The sequence below is a fragment of the Haemaphysalis longicornis genome, unplaced genomic scaffold, assembly GCF_048455015.1.
Source record: "Haemaphysalis longicornis isolate Haplotype H1 unplaced genomic scaffold, Haemaphysalis longicornis Haplotype H1 scaffold_29, whole genome shotgun sequence".
NCBI classification, from domain to species: domain Eukaryota; kingdom Metazoa; phylum Arthropoda; class Arachnida; order Ixodida; family Ixodidae; genus Haemaphysalis; species Haemaphysalis longicornis.
This window is the reverse complement of record NW_027526331.1, coordinates 247,859-259,106: the sequence shown is the minus strand read 5'-3', so window position 1 is coordinate 259,106 and position 11,248 is coordinate 247,859. Positions and strand designations below refer to the sequence as shown.

Genomic DNA, 11,248 nt, shown 5'->3' with positions numbered 1-11,248 from the left:
AGGCGCTGAGCCAGGGTTGCACTAACGCAAACAGTTGCTACAGCAACACCTGCCACTGGATGGGGAACACTGTGACCAATGTAGAATCACAGCGACTTCATTGAATAGCAAGCATGCATGCCGGTGATCGCCTCATATGGCTTCACCAGTACAGCCGGTAAAAGGCTTGTCTATAACACAGCTTTCGTACTCAGCCCTATCCTGCCCCGCCGGTGGGGGATTTCAATAAAACTACTGCGGAATTCTGAAGTCTTAGCCCTTAACTTTTGCCTCCGACATGTTTGGAACGAGTATGTTTCGGCAGTTTTCGGATGTAGCTGGTTGAAGTTGAAATCGCTGTTATAGACAAGCGATTTGCCGACTGTACATAGCTATGTAAGCCATAGTTTATGGCCCAAAAGTACTGGTAGGCCCCAGGCAATCATTTGGCCACGTTCTGCAGCACAACGCCTTAGCCACTGAGCCACCGCGCCGGGCCATGTTCTGTTGCAATAGGTAAAGCCATTCTACCGTTGCAGAGGTACGTTTTCTTCCCCTGTCTGATACGTATCAGACTGCATATACAGAGTATTCATTTAATTACATTGTTTTTACCTTCAGCTTCAAACACCCCATATGCGTCCATGGTTGCGGGCGGTCACAGCGATTGCGCGTGAGCCTTGGTTACACCGGTGAATACACGCAGCTGATTAGCAACGGAAAGGGACTGTGTCGGCTGTGTTGTGCTTGCGGGAACAGCCTAGCAGACGACGGTTGCACTGGCGGAATCGTCCTATGCAAGCGGCCTACCCTCACTTGTTTCGCCGCTTTCTCCCACGATAAGGTGCCGACCCACCCGCTGGTGGACGCTCCCGCAACATTAAAAAAAAAAAAAAAATCACCGGCTGTGCACACATACTTACTGCTGATAAAAGATTTTTATTTGTCTTCGGCGCTACCGTGCTCGTGACGTTATAATCGCAAGCGTAGTCATGAACGTGGCTAGGATGGAACGCACTACCCGGCGCGGAGTGCTTCCCGTATCCATTCATTCCAGCCGTGCAGTATTTGCGCACTGCAGCCGCTGGAATCAAACGCCAACAGCAATTCTGCCCCGGAATGACCCACCGACGCTTTCGACGCCGAAACCGAAACTGACGGAGCGGAAAAGTACGAAGCCTAGTACATATAACAATCGTCAAGCCTCAAGTTAAGCCAAGTTCGAAAATCACGAGTCTACGTCACACAATCAGCTCCATGGGGGTTGAACGATTGCAGCGCCAGTGTCCCCTCTAGTTTCATTAGTATGAAACTCTATGATGTGAGCATAAAGGAGGCTATGATGTGAGTCATCCAACACAGCTGGTGAAACGAAAGACTGTCTTGTGTTGGAGATCGCGGTGTGTCCGTGTGATACTGTGTTTTCTGTGGTGTAACCGCGCGTGACAACCAGTCTGTGGCTATTAGGAACGCTTGTGGAGTAAAAGTGCGCGAAAGTCCGCTCTCCGCAGTACGAGGTAAGAATCTTGCAGTACAGACAAAATTGGGACCAACGGCCGCCTAATGTTTTCGGCGAATGGACTTCATTTATAAGCCGAATACAATTCAAATAGGGCAACCCTTTACTCGTAGGGTGTTGAACGTTGTATTGCTTTGCAAGTGCCTTGTTAAACGATTCAGCGGCAACAATGTATGTGCCACTAAACATCGGCCTCCCATCATATCCGCAGAATTTGTTTTCATCCAGCAACTGCCGAGTGCAAGAATCGTTCGCGAATGACACCGCGTGCCGTTGCAAGTAGGCAGCTGAGCAGCACTATACTTAAATTTATTGAATAAGCTACTCTTTATTTAGTCTTTAGGCAGTCTTTCTGCTCTGATCTCGCCGCTATCAAGCGGAAACGTCGCTGTGATCTCGTTCAGGTTGACTGGACGCGCTGTGACACTTCGGACACACGACAGTGCAACAAGATTTCCTGTATCGGTAGATAACAGTTCCGAAAATACAAATATGGCTGTGTTTAGGCTAGATACGTCGGGTGTACCCGGACTGGGATAATATCGCTGTGTCTAAAGGAACGTCCTTTTTGAGTGAGACTGCAGAACACCTAAACAATTTGCTTGAGGAATTACAGTCAGAAAGCACGGCCGTGTAGATATATGATTAAATGTAAAGTATTCAGGAATAATCATGCGAAAAACGCTCTCTTCAGCTTAGCTAGGAAACGAAACGCTATAAGAACTAAAAGAATATAACTACCTCGGACAGATATGGTTAGCGCTGACCCAAACCACGAGAGAGAAATCCGTCGCAGAAGACGTATGGGCTGGGGATTACTGGCAGGCACTCCCAAATAATAAAAAGTAAGCTACCTCTATCTCTCTCAGAAAAAAAACAAAGCTATAACCAGTGCATACTGCCGGTGACGACATACGGAGCCGAAACTTCGCGCCTTACTAAACAGCTAGAAAGCGAACTTAGGTCAGCTGAGCGGGCCATGGCACGAATAATGTCAGGAGTAACACTCAGGGACAGGAAAGGAGCTACCTGGATCAAGGAACAAGCTATATGAAGAGATATCATAGTTCAAATAAAGGAAATGGGCTTGCGCTGGACATGTAGTGAGACGAATCGACAACCGGTGCACAATTAGGGTAACAGCTGGGATACCAAGAGGTGAGTTTAGAAGAAGGGGAAGTGGCGCCAATAACACGATGGAGGGATGAAGTACAGAACTTCGGGGGTAAACTGTGGACTCAAGTGGCGCAGAACAGGAGCGGTTGGAGGTCAATGGGCAAGACTTCCTTCGTCCGCAACTACTAAACGCCTTTGATTAGGCACTCAGCCCCAAACCCAACCACAAAAGACGTTTTTTAACCGAAAAATTATGGGAAATACTGAAAAACTCGCATTTTGTGCTACAGTGACGCAATATGGGCAGGAGGGACGTACTACGGGCCAGCCAGATCAAACAGAAATGGAGACCGCAGTACAATCGCCCAGTCTTTTTCTTGGCAATGGCTTTGGTTGGCATCCACCAGTCGCACAAGCAAGGTTCTCAGACATGACAGACAAACCTACGGAAAGCGGATGGGACCTCACCATTGTTTCGTGTGTTTTGTTATAATATCTCGGCAATTTATTTGAAGTTTGGAGTAATATTGGTATCGTTGTTTTTGGGACAAGCAGAATTTTTGACAAACAAAACTTGTACTGTGTCTCCATGGCCTCTTTAAAATGAGGAACAAACATTGCTGCGGGGCCCCAGTTACCAGAGGAATGAGGCCATTGCTCCATGTCGAGGGACCTTATGCGAAGGGTGCAATTCCCGAAAAGTGGGTGTGTGCCACGGTTATGCTGGACTGTACAGCCCGAGCCAGCCGTTGAAGAAGGTGAAGATGCTCTGGCAGTCTCGTCTGCAATGCTAAGATGATTCCGATCAGGCTGACTTTTATGTTGCTTTCTCGTTCCTCTTTCTTTTTCCTCTTTCTCTCTTGAGTCCGCCTACTAAATCCTTTCTTCGGCTGTACTGTTTTGCCTTATCTGTGGCTAAGGTGTTGTGCTGCTAACCACGAGGACGTGGGTTCGATGCCTGGCTGCGGCGGCCGCTTTTCTGATGGAGGCGAAAAGCAAAAATGCCCGTGGGCACGAGATTTCTACGTGCGCTAAATATCCCCAGGTGGTCAAAATTAATCTGAAGCCCTCCACTACGGCGAATCACATCGCCTGCATTGCGTCGGCATGTTAAACCCTACAATCGATCTTTTTAATGAATAAAAAAAAAAATCACGCCATATCCACGGAATGAATGATGATAAGTGGGGCGAAGCTCGAGAGGGGGAGATTATCGGTAACCATAACTCTCCCGTGAAAGTTCGCCCATTACATCATTAAGAAAGACATAAGATCAACTTTTATTTTCGGAGTCAATGCTCCCAGGCCCAGACCTGGTGAAAGACCCTGCGCCATCGAGGACTACCCCGCACCTCACCACAATTTGTCACGTAGGATGGGACACAACGGTAAAGAAAGAACTTTTATTTAGGGCGAACTTGTGCCCGAACAAGACGAGAGGAAACGAGCAAAGGTCCTTGCGTCTCGTTCGATCTCCGAGAACGACTGCCTGCGTTCGTGGCGTGATCTCTTGCGTGATCTCCCCCTCGCAGTGCACGTGCGCTCGCGCCTCCGTTGGCGAACACAGACAAGCTCGCGCTCCCGGTGCCGAGTTTGCGCTGCCAGTTGCAGCCGGTTCTTGCGCGTGCAACGCGGCCCACTCTGCGACATCTCCGAAAGCATGCGGCGGTCACGTACCACAAGACACAAGGGATGGACAGACCCATGACTTAAGGAGCTTCGCCCCTAAAAAATTTCTTGGCCAATCCCCCTGAGTGGGTATGCGCCAGTTTATGGGTCACCACTGCCACCACTAGCATGTGCACTGTACGAATGATCTCACTGTCCCTGCCTGGAACTTTCTTGGAAATTATTTGTAAATAGATTACTCTCTGCACGTAACTCATAAATACTAGGCCTTTTCCTGCTCCACAGCAATATTTTGTGCCTGTAGTAAATCTTGCGAAGCCAACTAGCGCAACCTGGTTTTGCCGCCTTTTGCCCCGCCTGTTACAGTGAAAAACCATGTTCAGCTCGATATTTGGCCGGAGGCGTCCACCCGCAGAGCAGCCGTCGGCGTTTCGGGAGAGCGAGCAAGGCGGCTACGTCGTCGTCGAGAGCCCCGGCGGCACGTTGTACCCACCGTTGCCTGTCCCTAACCCCGCGCCGCCGGTGAGTTCCACATTTGCAGCATCTTTCATTTCTGAGAACGCTCAGCGCATTTAGTGGCACATAGTTCTAAGTACGTTTCAGACATTTATGGTACATCTCTGCTACATGTAGTATCTCCACAGCCCTGCCCTCACATCTAATGGGCCAGCCTGTCTGGTGTTTTGGTTCCCTGTATAGCTCAGCGGTGACAACATTGGGATTTCGCATTGCATTACATTTTAGATGAAAAGCACACAAGACTGATCACATCTCCGTGTGCAATGTGACTGGGTGTTTTGAGCTAAAATGCTGCAGTTATGGTGCATCACATGGTGCTCAAAGCAGTTACTTCCATCCAAGTTGCGCTATTTGAGCTCAAAAGACCCAGGTACATTGCCTGGTGGGAGTGCATGATCAGTGTTTTATTCTTTTTATCATAAAATATTGGGATTCCGTCATATTTCGTGGTATATTAGTAGGATAAGGGACAAAGTGCGGCAAAACAATGGCAACGCATCTGACATACAAGCAGATTTTAAACGGAGCTGCGCAAATTTGTTACGGAGTTCCCACCCCGTAGACCCCAAAACAGTTTCACGCAGCTTCATTCGAAATTTTTTTGTACTTGCATGTGGATGTGAGATGTGCTGTCGTAGTACTGGTGCTCTTTTGTCCTTTATCCTACTACTGTACTGCAGTCAGTGAGAACGCTGTATTCTTAAAAATGTTTAGCGCAAAAAACCAAAGACGATACATAAGAAAGGAGACAGGAGAAGCGCTAACTTTAAACTAAACTTTATTCACCACCGGGGCCGGTAAATATAGAAACAACTGGAGCACGCGCAGCATGCGCCACCGTAGGGTATCACAAGTACGCAAATGTGTCAATCACCGAAACACTCGAAAAAATTTTTTATACAAGGAAAAAAATAATACAAGGGAGGTGACAGTTTCAGTACATCATTTCGCAAATATACAACGTCATATCGCTCTGCAGTATAAAAACAGTTTAAAATGTATAAAAGTATACAAAATGTGTAAAAATGCATAAAAAGAATCTATTTAACTCTCGAGTGTTGTGAAGCAGACAGTCCTAGAGCTTTTAAATAATAAAAAAGATTTACGGAATGTGCGACTACTGCCTTACGGAAAGTGCAGTTTTCCCCCTTCCATTTTCACCTGTCTGTAGTGCGGGAGGGGAAAAAAAAGTCATTTTTAAATGGCCCAAGTTCCATTCTTAGCAGCACATTTATGGTTCCTTTCATTTGTCATTGTGGACTGCTCTGAACTGCTCCAGAGCTTCTCTGTATTTTTGCGCGTAGAGCTTCTGTTGTCCAAGCTCTTGACTTCCCATGAAGTGCAAAAAAAACAAACTCCCAGGCCATGTCCACTAACGGAAACCTGGGGAGAGGCAAAGTATGCAGGGTGTAAGTGTATTCTTGGCACCTTGGCGTTTTTGCCAACGGAGATGAAACCGTTGGGGGTAGAGGCATACAGCTTTGCTGTAAAAGTCTCGTGTCTTTGAAGCACGAAGCTCTTTAGCGCGAGGCGTAAATGAGTGTCCCGGTGTTTTTTTAGTACCCGTTACGTTCTACGCGAGCCATAGACGACTGTCCCAGTGTTTTATTACGGTGACTACATGAGACAACGGTTCTGTTTGGACGGTGTCTGTCTCTTAGGGCCTTTGCCCCTAATAAGCGGCAGACGCTGTCCAAATAAAACATCCAAAAAATTTCAAATGAAACTTCTAAAACTTCAAAATCTGAACTTTAGACTCTTAGAAATCTGAACAAGGCACTTCTGTAGTGAAGCTCAAACCTGTTTTGTTTGTTTTTTATTTCAGAATTTTCATGATATTTTTGGAGTTTTTAGAAGGTTCAAATTTTTTGGAAGTTTTGCTTTGTTAGGGTCTGTCCCTTTTTGCTTCGCTGTTTTGTCCAGCCAGACGAGCTTCCATCAGACGCTTGATTGCTCACTAACTGCTCAGTGCTAACGACTAGCAAATAAAAAAGAAACCGTTAAAGTGCTAAGTTCTTGGAATCCACGAGGAGAAACCTCTTCACAGTTGTCTTGTGTGCCTGGCAGGTGGTGCCCGAGACGCCGCCGGCCGCGCCCAAGAACAACCGCCGGCAGCACGGCATCGACGGCGTGCCTTTCGAGCTGAACGTGGCGGCGGGGCCCAGTGGGGTGGGCGGGGAGGTGGACGCCCTGCTGCGGAGGCTACGCGCCATGGGTGACCTGTCCTGGACGGAATACGACTACAGCGTTGAGAGGCGCATCCTCAGGGACTACGCGTAGGACGCACCCCCACGTTGACTCACACCCGGCCTGGAGTCAGTCAGCGAAGCAGATTGGCCGTGGAGCCAGTTTTAGCTCGTAGGCCGACCTTGAAACTCTGAGTGGACGGTCTTGTCCACTGCGAGGCCGTCAGAGTGTTAGTGTTTTGCGATTGTCTTTGTAAGCTGTTAAGTTTCGAGAGTTATACGCTTTGCTGTGGAAAGCTGCGAATGTGTTTGAAGGATGGTCGACCCTTGTAGCTTGCCCACATGTGTTACCAGCTGTCGGAGACTTCACGCATATCTTTGTGAGCTTTACTTGTGAAAGGGATCTGTGCTTTGCTGTGGAGTGCTGCGACTGCTTTTGAAGAATGATTCATTCTTGGAAGACTTGGATGAACTAGGTGGGAACCACTGTGGTGCAGGGGTTACCTTTTAAACTTATTGACACTGTCCATGGGAAGAGAAAATACTACTGAGGCGTATCGTGCGTGGAGGACAGTTTGTTCTTGTCCCCCTCCCCCAGGCTTTTTAGCTACTGACGTAGCTGTGATTTCTTTGAGCAATCTCTTCACTACAGTAGTTTGGAACCAAAGTTATCGTGAAGTCAAATTAAAAAACTGCTGTAGGATAAGGGGTCTTCGATAGGTGTGGGACCGTTGTAACTTTGGCGGAGAAAACGTGTGAGAGTGTTGCGTGTTTTTGCAGCAGAGTACTTTCTTGGTCTTTGTCTTGAAACGCCGTGAAGCCATCATGTTTGCGATTGGAAGTGGGGTGTGCCTGTGTTCCTTGCTAGATAAAGCATGTACTAGGTTTTTGGATTGCGTAGTTTTGAGGACGATCGTGTTTGAAGCCCATTTTCCTCCGTCAAGCGAGTGTGTGCAGGCAGCCTCGCTCGGGGCGGAACAGAATCGCAGCCATCTGTACCCATAACCCAAGTCATGTGGTCTGTGTAAACTGCAGTTGCAAAATTTCAGTTTTAACCCTTTCGGCCCTGGTGGTGTCAATTGATGCCATCACATAAAAGTTTGTCTAGCGCGAAGAAAATGAAACTAAAACTGCTAGTTTTTTTTTTTTTGAATTGTTCCTCAGTAATGCTCATTGCGAAAGATAGCACTGTTTCATTTTAGTGGAGCTGCACGCTACAAAGAAGAAAAACCTCCAGTGAAGGCGAAATTATGGCATTGAGGCTGAAAGAAATGGGGGTCTCAATTTTATTCCCAAGCTTGAGAATCTATAAATGCGTGCATTATGGAGCCCATTCATTGTTTGAAGGTTCATCTAGTCATAACATTTAGGAAAATGTGCAAAAGTGATGTGTCTGCTCAACATAAAATTTTTAATTGCCAGATGTCCTAATTAATTGCCTCATTAATAAATATGTTAGTATTTTTAGTTCCAGCTCTATTTTTTGTTTGTGGGCTTATGGGACCTTAAATTAAGGAAAACACACACACGAAGCACTGTTTTGCTTGAAATAAAAAAAAAAATCAGGGCTGAAAGGGCTAAAAATTGGGCGGTAGCTTTTGTAACTGGCAGTAAGCGTCTTTCCTCTCTTCTCTCGAGTGCAACGATGAAGTGATGTTTAGCCAAATCCACTCTGTTTGCAGCATGCTAAGTGCTCCACGCTCCGAAAGCAAGACTGACTATTTCCTGTAATGAAAGGGGTTTGAACTGATTTGTTTTCCTACCATACTTTGGGTCGCCCTTCCGGGTAATCCGACTAACTTCTGTGGTCGTGCAAAGTTTTTAAGGACTTGACTTTATGCGAACACCAAATTTTCGACATTACACAGGTGGTAGTAGTACGGCTGCCAACAGTGACAACTGTGGTTGGGTTGAAAGAAGCACCTGCGGATTTTGTTTTTGTTGTTGGCTAGGTTCCAAGGCTTATACCGGCATGAGGCCAGCCGAGGCCTGTGAGCAGAGAGAAAGGAGAGGGGGGGAAAAAGGTTGATGCACCAGTCCAACCCTGCGAAAGTGGGTGTCCAGCAAGGCTGTTGCGAAGCCACTGCACCTGCTGAGGGATATACGCAGTGCTTTGTCAATGTCAAGACCAAATCCAGACATTGTCTGTCTGTACAGTGTGGTTAGGTGATTGGAGTCGTAGCGTGCGAGCCCAGAGTTGTCCGAGGCAAGTCTTGCCTGTTGTGCTTTGCTACATCAACAATAAAGGTGCTGACGATAACCACTGGTGTGATCTCTCTGTCTCGACCATGCATAGCGCCTTTGCAGGAAGCTGTCAATGTCTGTTTTGGATTTTTCAGGGGTTGATGTAGATGCCAAACACGAGGAAGAATATGATATGACGTTTTGGCGACCCAAAATGAAGCCACATGCGCGTGAACAAGGCTACGGTTTGGGGTGCTGAAATTTTTTTTTTCTCTGTCTTGGTTGGCGTCTTTGTTATTTATTCAATGAAAATTCCAAACCAGACGGGTGTCTCCGTAAAAGTTTTGATTGCGTGGGAAGATTATCGCTGTGTCGCTGGGGGATTCACACCACACGCATACCCACAGTCAATGGAATTCGGCAAGTACTATATGGGTGAAGTGCTGCATGGTCACGTGCTAGGTTAAGGACTCGCCAAATATAAAATCTAGGGTACAGCATTGAACAACACGTGCTATGGCTCTTGTTGGGCTTAACGCAGGGCCGTACCCAGAGGGGGGGTTTGGGGGTTCAAACCCCTCCCGAAATCTTTTCCAGGCAGCACGCACACAATACTTACTCTTGCATTCAGCAAAACTGCCCCCTTCCCAAAATTCATAACCTCCCCCGAAAAAAATTTCTGGGTACGGCCCTGGCTTAACGTATTGGTAGCCCTAGTGTGGAGCCTGCCAACTTGCCAAGGAACGTTAATCTGCGGGCACCTGTTCACATCAGACCTGAAAGCACAGCGTTGGAGCTAATGTCAAGAATACGGCGGGAAATTTAAGTGTTGGCTAATGCACCTCTGTGGGTAGTTGCCCGCGTCACAGCCAACGGAAGGTGTGAGAGCCACTTTGCTGCTACAGATGCACGCCTTTTTACTCAGTGGGCCATTTCATGCTTTTGCATTAAAAATTATTTTGACAGGTATATATCTACTGTATAATACAAAATGAGCCCCCCCCCCCCCCCCAACCCCCCTTCATCTCTTCCTCCCATACCCCTTAAAAAAGCGCACGAGAATTCCATTCAGACACACATGCTTGTTGCAAATAGTAGTACCAACGTCTCTCCTACAGAAAAATTGAATTAACACAAAGGCAAATGTGTAAGCATGAAGGTAAACAGCACGGCCATCGTCCAGTCACATCGCAAGAAAAGTTCGCGTAATTCTGTGTCACTGCTGTCGCAGAAGTGGCATGGTTTCTCTCTCCAACAGACTTCATAAAATAAATACTGTTCTGATGAACGATGCAAAGAATGTTTGAACCCGTCCATGCAGTGCAAACACAAACTTATACAACAGTGGATGACGAAATGTCTACTTTAGTCATGCTTTAGTCTTGTCACAAGAAAATCCAAAGACTGTAAGTGACACAACTAAAGCTATTTATTTTATGTTTTTTAAAAGTCATCACAAATTTTGCGCGCATCCCAACATGGACGAGTGCCAACTCAGGCCAAGCGTGATCGACACCAATTGCAAAAATGGTGGCCTCCACGGTAAAGAAACTTGGCAAGAGCGATTTGAAGCAGGAGGAAATACTCCAGGCTGTCGTAACTGCCGACAACTTCAATGACTGCTTCGCTCCCATCACAAAGGATCACCCATGGGTAAACATCCCTTGCTGGGAATTTTTTCTTCGTTGTTTCGTAGTGCGCTCTTGCCGCAGTTGCATCCAAGTTCCGTATTGTCAAAACTGGGGTCTCGCGCTTCTAGATTATTCCGGTGAAATACCTATTTTATCACAGGTCCTCACGTAATACGACAGTTTTGCCCTGACTCAACGCATTATAAAATCTTTAATCGATGTTGGTTTGTCAGTGGCCAAGCTTGCGTGACACAATACCATATGCTGCGTTCCACTCATCCACTAATTAGCGGCTCCACTGATCTGGTAATCCCTTACATGGGGCTGGGCTGAGCCAGACGCATGTTCCTAAATCGGGCTGTGCCACTGTTTCTGACTGTGCAAAGCAAACCCGGTGCGCTGTGGTGGGCAGTTTCCGCCGTCCTTTCGGTTTCGGGAACGCATTACAAAAGGTGGTTTTACGCTTTATCGGTCGCCGTTTTTTG

At 47.0% G+C, this 11,248-nt stretch overlaps 2 protein-coding genes across 2 annotated transcripts in view; both read left to right on the top strand.

Annotated features, from left to right (window-relative positions):
• Positions 1-1,304: 1,304 nt before the first annotated feature.
• LOC144173099 (uncharacterized) lies at positions 1,305-9,208 on the top strand. The gene is made up of 3 exons (XM_077701609.1): positions 1,305-1,496; positions 4,610-4,765; positions 6,830-9,208. The coding sequence occupies exons 2-3, from the start codon at positions 4,619-4,621 to the stop codon at positions 7,040-7,042; spliced, it is 360 nt and encodes a 119-aa protein (XP_077557735.1). The 5' UTR covers positions 1,305-1,496; positions 4,610-4,618; the 3' UTR covers positions 7,043-9,208.
• A 1,410-nt stretch (positions 9,209-10,618) lies between these two features.
• Positions 10,619-11,248, top strand: part of LOC144173098 (translation initiation factor eIF2B subunit epsilon-like) — a 49,049-nt gene continuing 48,419 nt past the window's right edge. Inside the window, exon 1 of the mRNA XM_077701608.1 lies at positions 10,619-10,785. Within this exon, the coding sequence (XP_077557734.1) occupies positions 10,660-10,785 (126 nt within the window). The 5' untranslated portion in view covers positions 10,619-10,659. The remainder of the gene's footprint in view (positions 10,786-11,248) is intronic.